The 17,194-nt window shown below is 46.0% G+C and overlaps 1 protein-coding gene across 1 annotated transcript in view; it reads left to right on the forward strand.

Moving 5' to 3' along the window:
- LOC147113870 (glutamate receptor ionotropic, delta-2-like) overlaps nucleotides 1-17,194 on the forward strand; it is an 826,198-nt gene that overhangs the window by 399,656 nt on the left and 409,348 nt on the right. The window contains exons 3-4 of the mRNA XM_085995253.1: nucleotides 468-752; nucleotides 2,505-2,710. Coding sequence (XP_085851379.1) covers nucleotides 468-752; nucleotides 2,505-2,710 — 491 coding nt within the window. The remainder of the gene's footprint in view (nucleotides 1-467; nucleotides 753-2,504; nucleotides 2,711-17,194) is intronic.

Raw genomic sequence — 17,194 nt, forward strand, 5'->3', positions numbered from 1 at the left:
TCATGGTCGCCCATCTCTTCCATCCATGCTGACTTACTTTAGCTCCTGGTTTCTACCTCCTGAAATTTATAATTCTCATGCTCGTGTTTAAATCCCTCCATGGCCACACCTCTCTCTATCTACATATCCTCCTCCAGCCATACAACCCATCTCCATACTTTCTGATTCTCAGAGTCCATCCTCCCTCCCTTCACTCCACCATTGGCAATTGTGCCTTCAGCTGCTTAGGTCCCATTCTCTGGAATTCTCTTTGTCAACCACACTGCCCCTGCACTTCCCTTCCCTGCAATAAGATGCTCCTTATAACCCATCCCTTCAACCCAATTTCTCCTCCTTTGGCTCAACACCTATTTTTCTTAGGCCTCTGTGAAACATCTTTGGATGTTGGTCTATGTTAAAGGCACTAAATAAATGCAATTGCTGTTTGTTGTTGATTACATTAATGGAAAATGTCTTTCTTTTTTCAGCCTGTGACCTTGTATCACAAGGGATTTTGGCCCTTGTCAGTTCCACTAGCTGTGCACCTTCAGCCTCACTGCAGTCCTTTGCAGATGGAATGCATATCCCTCACCTCTACATTCAGAGAACACCAGCTGGAACTCCACGTTCTCAATGTTCTATTGCAAGGAATACAAGAAACAATGATTACACGCTTTCTGTCCGTCCTCCTGATTATTTCAATGAAGTCATTCTTAAAGTAATCACGGAATTTTCCTGGCAGAAGTTCATGATCTTCTATGATGATGCATACGGTAATAACATAACCTGGTTTTCCTTTTAATTGTCAAGTACAAATAACTGTACTTGAATTTACAGCTTTAATACTGATGCAAAACTCACAATTCTTTAGATTAAAATTATTTGTTTGATATACATTTGTGCAAAATGATGTTTAAGGAAAATGAAACCAAAAGTCTGAGATAATGGCCATGTCATGTTTTCTATGTGACACAAACAGTATTTATGTGTTAACACTGCAATACTGAAAGTGGATCCAAACCCAACAGTTCAAATAATTGGTGCAGTAGTATAGTTAGAGCATGGTTGCATCCAATACAAAGGGTGCAATAAGTGAAAAGCACAGCTTGCCAAATTAAAAAGTTTACACTTTATTTTTATGGTAAGAACTTGCTTTGATGTGTGAATTTGATGGGCCAGAGCCTTTCTCCCCTTCCCAACATCTGTCATGCAGAAATTCTGTAAATTGGCTAACCTACAGAGCAGGTTAAGATTAGATCAGGAGTAATATGATGGGTAAAGGTGGGCAATGCAATAACTGGTACGACAGGTATAACATGACAATACAGGCTTTGTCGTGTTTAACTCCCCACAGCTTCACTTATATCAGATTGTGCTTCTGCATTCAGCATCTGGCATTAGTGTTTGCTGCATTCAGTGTGGGCAAATGAATCACAGAACAAAGAGTATTTTTCTATAATAACGTGAGATACCTAACACCTCATAAAAGGAAAGAAACTAAGCAGCTGACCTGATTTGTTTTGGCTTTGGTGATCTTTTCCTATTCTTAAAGCATAGTTTTCCTTGCTGGTAGTTGATGGCAAGTATTTAGTAAGTGGTCTATTTGATGTGGAAATATTCTTCATTTGGCAATTGCAATCACTCAACTGGTTATCTCTTTCTAAGTTTGTTCCTGGGGGTTTCATTTCCTTTGGGTGCTCCCTTCATCATCTGGTTAATATGTTTGCATTAAATTCCTGCCTGTGCTATTTTGTTTTAAATGGGTTATCATCAACTGCAATAAAATAGCACAGGCTGCAATTTAGCACAAATATGTTAACCAATGCACTAAGTAGCTCACAGAGGAAACTAAATCCCTGAACATGCAGATTGTGGCCATGGAGGGTATACTTGTGAGCTGAATATTGCTGTCAGTATCTGCTGCACATGGAATGTACTGTCATTTTGTTTTGTAGCCGGAGCTCTCAAATTCCCCATCAGCATGTCTGGATTACCAGTTGGTGTGTTTCTTACTGGGGGCATTGCCTGCTTGTTAAAGTACTAAACTGTGATTATCACAGCTGAGCTCTGATTTGTTGGCTTAAATTTCTGCATAGTTGGTATCATGATGCTGCCAACAGGAAACTGCAGTATTTGGAAATTGAGTGGCTTGCACATTTATTTTCCATTTTGGACACTTACAGACATCATCATCATCTCTGCCACCACCAGTTTTTCTGTTGTTTACTGAATTATCTGCCAATAAGTTTGTCTGGCAGATATATTAACACAAAAAAGAATTTAAAATATTTCAATCTAATTAGTTTGTACCACAAGAGGCCACTGAAGTTCTCCATTAAAATTAAAAATATTTAAGGTAAATAGATATTGCTTTTATTTTGATATGTGAATGGTGGATACTTGTAGTTATTGTATGCAACATGGTCATAAAGCAGTTAATAGGACAACTATAATTTGTTCCTTATAATACATTAATCAATGTACTGAATGAATTCTCATACTTAATTTTTTGAACATTTGAACAGATATTCGTGGTATTCAAGAATTCTTGGGTCGAGCTGGTCAGCAGGGAATAGAGGTTTCACTACAAAAGGTTGAGACCAGTATAAGCAGCATGTTCACAGGCCTTTTTTCTACACTTGGGTTTGATGAGCTGAGCCGTTTCCGAGACATGCTTCGAAGAGCCTTACTTTTCCTTAACCCACGTACTGCAAAGACCTTCATTAGCGAGGTAACAAATTTCATATAAATAAGTGACATTTAACTTTATGAGCCTAAGCAAATATATGTGAGAAATTCCTCCAAATAAAAAACCTGTTAAAAATCTGAAACAGAAACAGCTGGGGAAAAAAAACACAGCATTATCATTCAGTAAGGATAAAGAAAGGTTACACTGGAAAGAATAACCTTTCATCAAAAGCAGGCATAATTATTCTGCTACATTTGATGTATATTATGCTTATCAGGATCAAGGTTGGCAATAGTCTGTTTAAAAAAAAAGTTGCCTTGTGCTTGGTGTCTAGTCTGTGTTGGGTAAGGTAAGTGTAGATTTTACTACACTAGTGGATGCCCTATGAAATTGCTCATTTTGATTTAGAAAATACACTGATCTTTTGTGGTGCTGCACATGGGGAGTCAATCAATGCATTGATTCAAAATGTCTGTCATCTCCTACTGCAAACTGTTTAAAACATTGCAATCCTATCATTGGTTCAAGAGTCACGTATAACTTTACAATCTCATTATTATACTTTACTATATTATATCACGTGCATACAGCTTGTCATTATACCAAAACTATTAAAAATATGTAAAGAACATAACTACAATTAACACATTTACCAAAAGTGAAAGAAGGAGTGTTTTTATTACGGACACTGGGCGGAATCTTACCTGGAAGGCTGAGTTCGAGGCGGGACTGCTGGTTTTCGGGTTCTAGTTCCACCCCCAGCGACGTCTGATGAACAGATGCTATTTTGCCCTGATTGGCCTTGTTAAGCCCGCCCTGTGGGCTTGCCGGCAATTAAGGGAAAGTCGGTGTCAGATGACGTCAGTTGATGTCGCTTCATCTGCCGGTTTTCTTAAAGGCAAAAGCACCACAATTGTTTGACAGATGATTTGACAGTGATTGCCAGCATTGAGGTGCTGTCAAACACTGACAATCACTGTACATAGGTGAGCCCTTGCACCCACGCTCTCCAATTGCTCTCTCCTTAGGATAAAACAGATATCAGCTACGGCTGAGATTGTAGAAGCCATCTGTCACTTCTCCCAATGAGATGAGCCTACACAAACACTTCACAGCTTGTCACCTGCAGAAACATCTAAACATATTAAACATTACTTTCATAACTTTTTCTTACCTCTGATACTCACCAGTGTCCCATTGAATCCTTTAAACCACTTCTGCAGCTGTCATATATACACAAAAATTACAGTAGACCCACATCACGCCTCACTTACCATGGCGGGGTTCCCTGATATCGGGAAGCCTGCAGCAGCAGTGGAAAAATGGGAAAAAGCCTCTTAACTGCCTGTTAACTACCTGTTAACAGGCAGTTAAGTGGCTGCAATCCTCTTCACGCCTCTAGGATTCGGGACCCTGCGCAAATCGGGGACCTGACTCCCGGGAAGATTGGTTGGAGGCGGGTTGGGAGCGGGTTCAGGACCCGCTCCCATTCTTTGGGATTTTCCCAGCAGTCCCGCCTCCAGACCTGCCTCCTTAGGGCTGGTAAAATCCAGCCCTGTGTGTGCATTGCTATACAGTTTAACTCATTTTTAATAGCAGTTCCTCTCACTTCATTTTTAACCAACTCTCTTTATTCCCTGGCCGCTTATGTCCTCCCTTAGTTTCGTCTGTCCTTTGCGCTCCTTTTCTGTTTCTGTGATAAATCCATTAAGTGGAACAAGGACTCAAGAGGCGATATCTTAGAATTAACACGAGTACTTTATTAACAACTAGGAAACACATACATCAGGCCTGCATCCTGGCATTCGGCCTTTTGCTGACCTTAGCAGGAAGCAAACCCCTGACCTTAACAGGAAGCAAACCCCTGACCTTAGCAGCAGCATTGGCTACAGCATCACCTGGTGGATAACCTTAATCACGACATCCCAGATTTCTATATCCCTCCCCCCTTAAGATTTCAGTATGAATTTCTTAACAAACAACCATTCCTAAGGGTCACATAAGAAGTCTCCATTCACCATGTTCCATACTTGACAAATCTAACAGGTCAGTATCAGTCTCTCTGGTGGCTTGCGAGGCCTTTGTGAACGTCTGACAGTAAAGTCCCTGCTTGTTTGTGGTGAAGCCACCAGCTGCTCCTGAGCAGTGCTCGGAGTATCTGACTCTGCAACGATGGTTTCCTCTTGACGAATGGGTTCCTGTGTAATTGTGTCTGTCCCTGGTGGTGGCACCACAGATGCACTTGGATAACTGGGGGCAAACCTGTCCTCAGCCATTGCATCTGGAACCTTCATTTCAATTTCCCCTTGTCTGGTAAGTATCTGATCTACATGTCTGTGTACTACCTTACCATCACCCAACATGACCTTGTATGATACAGGACCGGTCATTGAGTCTATGAAGCCAGGAATCCACTTGGGTCCATAACTGAAATTCCTGGTAAGGACCGCATCTCCTTCTCCAAAACTTCGGCTCTTTGTTCTTTTGTCATGGTTCTCTTTTTGTTTGTTTTGTCTGTTTTCCATTTTCCTTTTTAGGTCTGGGTGGACAAGGTCAAGAGTGGAGCGTAGTCTACGACCTAATAACATCTCAGCAGGAGAGAGTCCTGTGGTGGATTGAGGTGTTATTCTGTAGCTGAACAGAACCCGTGACACTTTGGCTGCTAAACTCCCTTCTGCACTTTTTTTCATCATCTCTTTAAATGTTTGTACGGCTCTCTCCGCAAGTCCGTTTGAGGACGGATGATATGGAGCTGAGGTCACCTGCACTATGTCATTTTTTCTCAAGAACTCTTTTGTCTCTGTACTCACAAAACAAGTGGCATTGTCACTTACCACGATCTCCGGTAGCCCTTGATTACTGAAGCTCCAACGCAGGCAGTCTATAGTAGTAGTGGCGGAAGCAGAATTTACAGGATAAACATCCATCCATTTGGAATATGCATCAATGATTATGAGGAACATCTTCCCCATGAATGGACCCGCATAATCTAAGTGCAATCTTCTCCATGGTTTATCCGGCCACACCCAGGGGTGGAGAGGAGCCGCTGCTGGTGCCTTCCGGTGTTCCTGACAAGTGCTGCATGTCTTGACTAGATTTTCTATCTCCTCATCTAGCTTTGGCCACCACAAGTAACTCCTAGCCAAGACTTTCATACACGAGACCCCAGGATGACACTGATGTAGTTGCTCTAGGATTGACTGTCGTGCTGGCTGTGGAATAATCACTCGTGCTCCCCACAACACGCAACCATCCTGCACACTCAGCTCTGTTTTCCTGACACTCTAGGGTGTGAAGTCAGCCCCTTCCGGATGCTGTGGCCATCCCCTCACCACATATTCTCGAACTCTAGACAGTACTGGATCTTTACCTGTCCATGTTCTTACTTGCTCTGCAGTCACAAGTGCCGTGTCAGTGTCCTCCAACATCAACACTCTGTCCTCTGGAGCTGCACGGATAGGTGTGCCTGGCAGTGGAAGACGGCTCAAGGCATCTGCGTTCCCATGGTACTTGCCCGCCTTGTAGACGATGACATACTCATATGCCCTCAATGTCACGGCCCACCTCTGGATCTGGCGTGACACCATCTGTGGAACTGCTTTCATTTCATTGAAAAGAGAGAGAAGAGGTTTATGATCGGTGCATATGGTGAACTTCCTGCCATATATGTACTTGTGGAACCTCTGTAACCCAAACATTACTGCTAACCCCTCTTTGTCTAACTGGGAATAGTTTTTTTCCGCTGGTGTTAGAGTTCGGGACATAAACCCTATTGGTCTTTCAGTTCCATCTTCCATGCAGTGTGAAAGAACTGCCCCCACCCCGTAAGGTGAAGTGTTACAAGAGAGAATGATGTCTTTCTCTGCATTGTAGTGAACCAGCACATCTGACGACAGCATCAGTTTCTTGGACTGTTCAAATGAAACCCCCTGCTCCTCTCCCCACTGCCACTGTGTCTCCTTGCGCAGTAGTTTGTGAAGAGGTGCTAACACAGTTGACAAGTTTGGTAAAAACCTGTTATAATAGTTCAGCAGTCCCAGGTAAGCTTTTAACTCAGCCACATTTGTAGGAGCAGGGGCGTCCTGCAGTGCTTGTACCTTCTCCTTGAGTGGATGGAGCCCGGTGGCATCCACTCTGTGTCCCAGGAACACTGCCTCATTCCCCAGGAAAGTGCACTTACTCCTCTTGAGCCGGACCCCTGCCCTCTCCAATCTCTGTAGTACCTCTCTCAGAGTGCTCAGATGCTCCTGGTCGGTTCTTCCCGTCACCAGAATGTCATCCAGATAGATGGAAACATGTGGAATCCCTTGCAGTACACCTTCGATTGTCCTCTGGAAGATAACTGGACAAGATGGGCAGCACGGTGGCATAGTGGTTAGCACTGTTGCCTCACAGCGCCAGGGACCCGGGTTCGAATCCGGCCTCGGGTGACTGTCTGTGTGGAGTTTGCACATTCTCCCCGTGTTTGCGTGGGTTTCCTCCGGGTGCTCCGGTTTCCTCCCACAGTCCAAAGATGTGCGGGTTAGGTGGATTGGCTATGATAAATTGACCCTTAGTGTTAGGGGTATTAAATACGGGGATAGGGTGGGATATGTGTTGGTGTAGGGGTTACGGGGATCGGGTGGGATATGTGTCGGTGCACGCTCGATGGGCCGAAATGGCCTCTATCTGCACTGTGGGGTGTCTGTGATTCTGTGTGAAGATGAGACACCAAACGGTAAGCGGTTATATGTAAACAAGCCCTTGTGTGTATTTATGGTGTAATCTGCAAGTAGGCATGACTCATATCCAACTTTGTGAATTTCTTTCCTCCAGCCAGGTTTGCAAAGAGATCCTCTGTTTTGGGAATAGGATACTGCTCTAGTTTGGACACCCGATTGACTATCAATTTATAGTCTCCACAGAGTCTTACCGAATTGTCCGGTTTTAAAACAGCTACTATGGGAGCTGCCCATTCCGAACATTTCACTGGCTCCAGTATGTTCTCTGTCAATAGACGGTCAAGCTCAGCTTCTACCTTTGGCTTCATGGCATAAGGCACAGGTCGTTGTTTAAAAATCCTTGGCGGTGCCTCCTTGTCTAAATAAATCTTAGCTGGGGGGGCCATTAAATGTGCCAAGTTCCTCCTTGAACACATTCTCACGTTCACTCAACACTTCTTGCAAAGTCAACTGTTTGCCTGCATCTATTTGATGTACTGCTCCCCAGTCTAATTTAAGTTCTTTTATCCAGCCCCGACCTAACAGGTTTGGTCCGGTACCCATTACTGTAACTACAGGTAGCTGTTCCACTGTGTCCCTGTGTTGCACAGTTAGCTTAGCTGTACCTAATGTCGCTACTTGTTCACCTGTGTATGTTTTAAGATGCAGGGAGCAAGGATTTAACTCTGGAACTTTTGCACGGTTCCACAATTTTGAGTACTCTGCCTTGTTCATTATGGTCACGCCGCACCCTGTATCCACTTCAAAGTTCACCTTAGAGTCATTTACTGTCAGTTGCAATGTGATAGGAGCCACTTTTGGAATGTTCTCTAACATGCTATACATTATGAACATGTCCTCTTCTTCCTCAGCTTCCCCGCTGATGTGGTGTGCTCCATGTTTTTTCACTTCTCTCCCTTGGTTTTGCTGTCCTCCCCCTTTTGGTTTGGATTCCTCCACTGGTGATTTCGCCCTGCAAGCTCATTTTATGTGTCCTTGTTTCCCACACTTGTAGCACTTTTTCTCCAGAAACCGGCATTCACTCGCCAGATGATCGCCCTTGCATCTATACCATGCCTTCACATGCTCATGTTGTGGTTTCTGACGCACGTTCAACTTGTGCACAACAACCTGACCTGCAACTTGCATAGCATTAGCCCTGTCTGAACCCTGTATTTCTTTTACATCTTGGTTCGCTGTCTCTATGGCTTGAGCAAGTTTCAATACTTTTTCATAAGTAAGCCCAGTCTCGAATAATAATGTACGCTGCATTCGGTCGTCCATAATTCCGCAAACTAGCCTATCTCGCAGCATTTCCTTCAGGTTGTTCCCATAATTGCAATCTTGTGCTAATTTATGCAACACCACTACATAGTCCATTACGCTCTCTTCCTTTTTCCTGTTCCTTGAATTAAACTTGAACTGCTGTACAATCTCACTAGGCTTAGGGTTGAAATGTTCTTTTAGCAAGGCCACTAATTCAACAAATGATTTGTCTCCAGGCTTTTCAGGACTGAGCAGATTCTTCATCAAACTGTAGGTTTTGCTTCCCACTGAACTAAGCAGAATGGCTTTCCTTTTTCCGGCATCATTTATTTAATTTGCTTCAAAAAAATAACCCAACACTTCACAGTATTCCTCCCAGGCTTGTGCTTGAATATCAAAAGCGGAGACCGTTCCTACCATGGCAGCCATGCTCTCTTCCAGCTTGTAGCTAACTTTAGCTCGTGATTTTGTTGTGTAAACGTCCCGGCAGACTTTTCTTCGTTATTCAGGGTCCTTTAGTTACCTCGTTGCCAAATGTGATAAATCCATTAAGTGGAACAAGGACTCAAGAGGCGATATCTTAGAATTAACACGAGTACTGTATTAACAACTGGGAAACACATACATCAGGCCTGCATCCTGGCATTTGACCTTTTGCTGACCTTAGCAGGAAGCAAACCCCTGACCTTAACAGGAAGCAAACCCCTGACCTTAGCAGCAGCATTGGCTACAGCACCACCTAGTGGATAACCTTAATCACAACATCCCAGATTACTATAGTTTCCTTTATACTTAGGCTTGTTTCATTTCTTGTAGATCCTGCCCCATCTTACTAGTTTAAAGCCTATGCCACCAATGTTCCCCCTAAGCTGTGCAGCCACACAGTGACTGGGCGGTCCTGCACAGGCCGCTCACCAGCTGTAACGCTGGAAAAGATATCCGCGCACCTAAAATAAAAATTAGAGGGAACATTTTATGCCACCTCCCTATTTACCCTATCCGCTAGGACACTGGCCCCATTCCGGTTTAGGTGGAGCCTATCCCATTGGTGCAGTTCCTTCCTGTCCCAGTACTGGTGCCAGTGTCCCATGAAAAGGAACCTCTCTTTCCCACACCAATCCTTTAGCCACGTGTTAATTCTCCTGATCTGTCTGTCTCTATGCCAATTTGCACGTCGCTTGGGCAGTAATCCAGAGATTATTACCCTCGAGGTCCTGCTTTTTAATTTTGCTCCTAACTCTTGACACACACTCAGCAGCACCTGCTCCCTATTCCTACCTATGTTGTTTGTTCCGACATGGACCACAACAACTGGATTTTCCCCCACCTTTCCAAATTCCTCTCCAGCTGCCTCCAGATATCCCTTACCCTGGCCCCAGGTAGGCAACACACCCTTCCGGACTCTAGTTCGTGGCTGCATAGGACACTATCTATCCCCCTAATTATAGAATCACCTATCACTACCACATTTCTATTCTGCTCTTCCCCCCGCCACCCTTGGACAGCCTTCTGAGCCATGGTGCCTTGGTCTGCATTGCGGCTGTCCTCCTCGCAGACTTTCTCCTTGTCCTCACAGGTAGCGAGTACATTGTACCTGTTGGACAGGATCAGTGTCTGCAGGACCTCCTTCTCAACCTTTCCTAAGTCCCCACTACCTGGCTACCTGATAGTCACACCCTCTCCTTCCTGAAGCTGTGCTTTCCTCTGGGATGTGACTGTGTTCTGGATAAAACTATCCAGGAATTCCTCCCCCTCCCTTATGTTTCGGTGTGTCTCTAACTCACATTCCAGCTCAATGACTCTGAGCCAGAGTGACTCAAGGCAGAGACATTTCCTGCAGCTGTGGGAATCCGGGACAGTCTCACTGTCCACGAACTTCCATCTACCACATAGCCTGCCCTGCCATCTCTAGTCTTTTTTATTTATTTGTTTATTGATAGCCTGAATTAAAATTAGGTAGACTGCTTTTATTAAACAAATTACTTGCTATTTACTAACCTGAGAGCAATAAAAATGTATTCCTCACCAACCAATCACAAACCTGCTGTCTTGTGACATCTCCGGGTCCAGGAGTTCTTTACTCCAGCCGAATCGACGCTACTAGAAAATCTCTCACTTTTTGAAACCTGGTTTAGGTATCTTTGTTCTTTTTCTTTGGTCCTTACCTTATCTCAGTCTATATTTATTTATAGGCATTAGCATTCAGTCTGCTTTAAGTTTTTGGGGGTTTTTTTGCACACTAACTTGTACTAAGCGCTAAAACTCTGAACAAAATTTTAAATATTTACACAAGCTTAAATAAACCACTACAAGTGTTAAAGCCAAAAAGAAGCACCTCCTTCCCTCTCTGCACCGAATTCCTACTCTCCCTAAATTCTAAACTTCCCACTTTGTTCATGATCCAGTCAGTTAAATTTGCGATCTGTGGTTACACTTTTTGCTGCAGCATAAGTTCCTGCATTTTTTTCAGGTTGGTAAATCAGTAAAAATTATTGGGCCGTATTTTTCGATCAGAGGCTTCCTGCATGCGGAGTCCTCCGACCTAGCAAAAATCTACGAACTTACCTGAGGGCTCCCGAGGTCCGGACACTTCCGCTCCTGGGCCTCTCCAACTCGAAATGCGCAGGGCCCACGTATCCCAGAGGCGCAGGCAGTTCGCAAGCGTCCCTGGGATCACGTGGGCCAAGGGGAGCCAAGAGCAGAAGGGAATTTCCCTTCATACACTTGACAGATAGACCTGTCAACTATATGAAGTGAGATCACTCCAAAAACACACTAAAACATGAAATAAGCTTTTTTTTTAAATCACATTTTAAAATTAGTTGAAATTTCAATAAATTAAATAATATTTTAAGCAAAACTTAAATTTTTTGAAAAAAAATTAAAGTTTTTTACGGAGCTAAAAATAAATTAACCTTTTTTTAAAGTATTTTTAAATGATAAATGAGTGAAATTTTTTTTTGCTTTTTTTCGACTCTTATGCTGGTAAAAGCAGGCCTTATACCTGCTTTCACCAGGTGTAAGATTTCTAAAGATTTTCAGCAGGAGGAGGGCTCCAGAAAGCAGAACTATCTGCCCGCAGAGGCCCCTCTCTAGGGCAGGCGTCCAATCTGTCAAGAGCATTCTTGATAGATCGGTAATGCCGGTTTTCAGCACATCCGCTTGACATGCCTGAAACCAGCATTTCCGATGTCCCTACGAGTGTGTACACAGCCCGTACCCACCCGTAGAGATCGGAATATCTGGCCCATGGTCTTCCAAATTTTGTTTAATGAATCCTAATTCTCTGAATTCTTTTTCAGAGAATGTTGGGGTGGGAGATGCGTGCAGGTTGCGTTTGTAAAGTAAAAATGCACATTATGCAGCATTTGTGACTGTGGCCCAAGCTGCTGTCTATACTACACTTTAGTTGGTTGTTAAAAGGTGCTTCAGAATAATGCAAGTTGATTTATATCCCATTTTCATTTGTGCCCTCTGAGGATATACTTAACCTCTGCTCCGCATCATGATTCAGCTGAAGCCAGGATCTTGCTGTCGGCAGTACCTTGAGTTGGTGTACAAATGTGCTAGATCACCAAGCTGATTTATTGTTGTTCTCTGATGACTATGGGCACAAAACACAAATCAGTAGCAGAATAAGTAGTCAACTTTTACTCTCGGGCAGCAAGCGGCCCAGCGGATGGCCAGCCCGTCTAGTAGAGGTAGAATGAAGCCTCGGTCAATTTTAGCATGCCACTTGCTCACTTCTCGACTAAAACAGCCTGGCAGTCAACAAGATACGGCTGCCCAGGAATTAAAATCGGGCAGCTCGGAAGGATCAGTGAGGGGAACGGCGGTTAAGGTTTGGGGGAAGGGGGCAGGGGGCGGGGCGGGGTGGGGGAGGGAAGCGACCACTGCTCCCCCACTCAGGCCTCAGGTAAAATAGAAGTTGAGTCGCGATTACATCAACGGAGCCCAATCTACTTATATAAAGAAGGACCCCGTCGGCTTCGTTTGGGTGTCCTTGCCACCTGCAATTAAAAATTTAGTCAGCCAGATCGAGGTGGGAACACAGTGGTAAGTCTCCTGCTCCATTTCAACTGCCCAGTTTTCATCAGGCAGGGTGAGTTAAAATCGACTCTGAAGTATTAACCCTCCAAATTTAGTGATGTTGACGTAGATGGTCATGTAGACAGACCACGTCAAGAACCATGTGTGCAGCAAGAGGAGCATAAGGTGGCAAGGAATGCATGAAACTAAAGACTGATGAGGATAATTTTGTAACTGAATTTGCCATGCCTTGTGTTCAGCAAGTCAGCCAACAAGACTTGGTCATTTTGTAAGGACATTTTGCCCACAGCAATAAACACTCCCAATGCCAACAACCTCACCATAAAATATTGTATGATGAGGCTGTGAATGACAACATTAAAGACAGGTTAGTTGGAATGTTATAAGTTCTTTAGGGGGAAAAATTCAGTTGGTAGCGCCACCCGTTAGCGCCTTAAGAGGGCGCTAAGTGGGGCGCAAATCAACTAGCGCCCGGGCGCGGCGATATCTGCGCCTCTCGCGAAATTGACCAGACATTTTGCGGCGGCGCTAAACAATACCGCCACGATCTCCTGCGCCGGCAGATTTTGACGTCAGTCGAGTGCGCAATGCCCCGTTAGCGCCCCGGACTGGAAATTGAGTGGCGCCCCCTGCCTTACTGCCTGCCGCTAGCAATGACAGGTTGAGGGGAGCGTTATGCTGTCAGAAAGGGACTGGGGGAGCGCTATTTAAAGGTGACCACTTCCTGCCTTTTTTTGTCAGTGACATTTTTGCACCACACATTCTGAGAGAGAGACAGAGAGACTTCTGGAGAGATTCAATGCTGTGTGAAGGAGTTTTGGGTAATGAGCAGCACTTTGCAGGTTGGTTTTGATTTGCCCTTCCTTGTATCGATTTAGAAGAGACTATGGGGTCTGCACTCTGAGCTCTTTCCCTGGTTCTCTCCATTGTTCTTTCCAGCAGATTTGATGTACAGGTCTGTCCAGGCTGAGATTCAGGCCGAGATTCAAGGCTGCAATAGCAGGATGTGGATGGTGAGCAAGATCAACCCTCCCCTTTAAGATAAAAACAGAAAATGCAGGAGAAACTCAGCAGGTCAAGCAGCATCTGTGAAGAGAGAAACAGATTTACCATTTCAGGTCAATGACCATTCGTCAGAACTCCCCTTTAAGAATTGGATGTGTTCCATTGCTGACTGAAATCACATGAGCTTCACCAGTGCTGTGAGGTAGCGTCTCGCTCCTCGGCCTTAGCGCCTTAAGAGAGGTGTGTAGCGCCTGATTTAGCGCTCCAATCACCTCCTGGGGCGATTAAAGCCAAGTTTGCTGTCGGAGGTGATAATTAGCGCCAAGCGCTAATCTTTGCGCCCGGCCGATAATTGCGCCCCAAATGGGGCGATACCGAATTTCTCCCCCTTAATGTTTTGATAAATGACCTAGGGGGAAAAATTGAGTCACGCCCCCTTTGGGGCGCTAACTTTGCCGGGGGGGCTACTTTTAGCGCCCCGAAAAAAATAGCGCCCCTGCTGCCGAAATTGAATGGTAGCACTCCACCTCCCTCTTGGGACGCTGCAAGGGAATATCGCGGCGCTACGTGCTGCAGCGCCACGGTACTGTAGGCCTTCCTCCCCTTCTTAAACGGGAGGGGCCTGGCACAACGCGACCCGGGGCCCAGCTGGGCCACCATGGATCGGAGTGCCAGCAAAAGAGCCCGGCACTGAAGAGAAGTGCCGTGCTCACGGAGCGCAGCTGGCACTCTGCGGGGGGGGGCTTCACAGGAGGCCGGGGACAGCAACGGGGGCAGGTGCTGGCAGGTAGCCAGCAACAAAATTGGCCGCCTGGCACCTTGCCTTTAATTAGCGCTGCCCCGGCCGCAGGTAGGCCTCCTTGACCCTGTCAGACATAGCGTCTGGCGGTAAGTCGGGGCGCTACCGAAGATCGCAGCCAGGGCGCTGTGCATGGCGATGACATCATCGGCGGTGGCACAGCGCCACGGGGCGCTAACGGTTACCGCCGCCGCTAACCTTCCGCTGAATTTCGCGGGAGGCACTGGCGGCGCCGCGCCCAGGCGTTAGTTGCTAACGAGAGGCGCAAAGCAACCAAATGTTTCCCCCCTAATATTTTCAGGTGGCCAGTAATGGTAATTCTAATTACATTTTGGTGCCAAGAAACCTGCACTTGTTTTAGCAGATCTGGATTTCACTACCACTACAAATAGTAATGCATCTGCAATGTGTGCAAGTAGGCAATAAAATGGTACAACCCTATATTATGTTAATTAGTTAAGCAGCTGTGAATTCAGACTTGGCTGTTTACTGTACAAAGTTTGCCCGCAATGAAAAGCTAAGTTACAATCCACATTTGCTTCAAATTTCATGTTAAGTTTATCTCCTGCATGTTGCTGTTTCGCATGCAACACATAATCCATAAATGACTACTGTAAAGCAACTCATCATTACATGAGATGCTAACTTCAAGCATGTGAACAGAATTAGAAACACATTTTATGATGTTTCCGCTGAGGCCCATGTCGAAAGCAACCTGGCAACTGCTCTGGGCTTCATGAGATTGTTCAGTTTATATTTAATTAAAGTGACTATTCAAACAGCATGAGGTGTTTTAATGTGCCTTTAAATAAACCAGAATTTAACAGCAAAAATGCCCAGTCTTTGAATACGCGAGCCTATACTCAAGAATTAAGACTAATTCTATGGATATTATTAGGGCTGCTGCATGAGGCTATGATAAATTTGATGTAATTTTGTCAAGGTTTTAGTTTGGTGACTGTCTTTTTAATATTCAGTCACTATACATAGTGGGGGAGAAATTCGGTTGCCTGCGCCAGCGATTAGCGCCTAAAGAGGCCAAGAAGTGGGGCGTTAGCCAATTTTCGCCCATGCGCGGTGAACCCAGCGCCTCTTGCTATATTGAGTGGGTTTTAGCGCCGGCGCTAAATCTTAGCGCCCGCTCGCGGGTGCAGGCAGAGCATGACGTCGTTTCAGTGTGCAACGCCTTTTTGGCGCCCCGGACCGGAAATTGAGTGGCGCCCGCCTGGCGCTAATAGTGACAGCTTGCTGGAACGTTCCCAAGTCCTTCTCGGGCTATGGGGGTGCTATTTAAAGGGGACTGCACTAGTATAAAAGCAGCAGCCATTTTGGGTGGGCTTCTTGCTGGTTGTTGGAGAGAGTTGCTGACCTTCAGTGGGAGAGCGTACTTTTCATTGAGCCAGCGGTGCCTTTGGACCTTCAGCCCTGTCCACAACAGTTTGCTGGTGAGATATTACTGCGTCTTACTTCTTTCACATTATAATGGGAGCTGCTTTGGAGGGGAACGTCCTGCTGGCTGAACATATGGCAAGGGCACAGAGGCGGAGGGAGAGAGGGCTGGGAATGGCCAGAAGGAGGAGGGGCAATGGACGTCGCCAAATGCGACCGTACGCTGCCAGGGTTTTCAGGCAGCAGGTGTCATACATTGCCATGTCGGAGGAGCAGTGTATGCAAAGGCTCCGATTCGGAAAGGATGTGGTGACTGAGCTGTGCCACCTGCTTGCTGAAGATCTGCAGCCGCGGTTACAGTGCAGGACCTCTCTGTCGGTGGCCGTCAAAGTCACTGTTGCCCTAAACTTTTTCGCCAGCGGCTCGTTTCAGGCAGCAACTGGGGACATTGCAAATATTTCTCAATTTGCGGTGCATTGCTGCATCCGGCAAGTTACAGCTGCCCTATATAGGAGGCGGGAATTAATCACCTTCCCTTTGACCCTGGAGAAGCAGGGGGAGCGCGCACAGGGCTTCGCGGCTATAGCGGACTTCCCCATGGTGCAGGGCGCCATTGATTGCACACACGTGGCTTTGCGGGCGCCATTACAGAATTCCCGAAGAGTTCCGCAACCGCAAGGGGTTCCACTCCCTCAATGTGCAGCTGGTCTGTGACCACCGGCAGATGATCATCGCGGTCAACGCCCAATTCCCTGGCAGCAGCCACGACGCGTTCATCCTGCGGCAGACCTCAGTGGCTGAACTTTTCGAGGCCCCGGCTCACCCACGAGGCTGGCTTCTTGGCGACAAGGGCTATACTCTCTGCCCATGGCTCATGACCCCGCTCCGTTTTCCCAGCACCCCGGCAGAAGAGTATTACAACACCAGCCACCAGGCGACCAGGAACATTGTGGAGCACACAATTGGTGTGCTCAAGCAGCGGTTCCGTTGTCTCGACCATTCGGGGGGCACCCTGCAGTACTCGCCGGAGCAAGTGTCGCGCATCGTCGTGGTCTGCTGCATGCTCCACAACCTGGCCATCCGACGCACCCAGCCAATGCCAGCCGACCTTGAAGGTCCAGCAGAGCAGGCGGACGAGGAGGAGGAGGAGGAGGAGGAGGAGGAAGACGGGAGGGGTCCAGAAACTGGAAGGGCCGTCCGTCAGAGGCTCATAAGGACTCGGTTCTAGGCCCTTCTGATGGAATGCTGGGTGTAATTGGAACAGTGCCCTTCAGTTCGCCCAAAGCCTATGAAGGCTACCATGCTTGTAAATAGTCT

The sequence above is a fragment of the Somniosus microcephalus genome, chromosome 8 (genome assembly GCF_052327205.1).
Source record: "Somniosus microcephalus isolate GS21.2 chromosome 8, FLI_Smic_1.0, whole genome shotgun sequence".
Classification (NCBI taxonomy): Eukaryota; Metazoa; Chordata; class Chondrichthyes; order Squaliformes; family Somniosidae; genus Somniosus; species Somniosus microcephalus.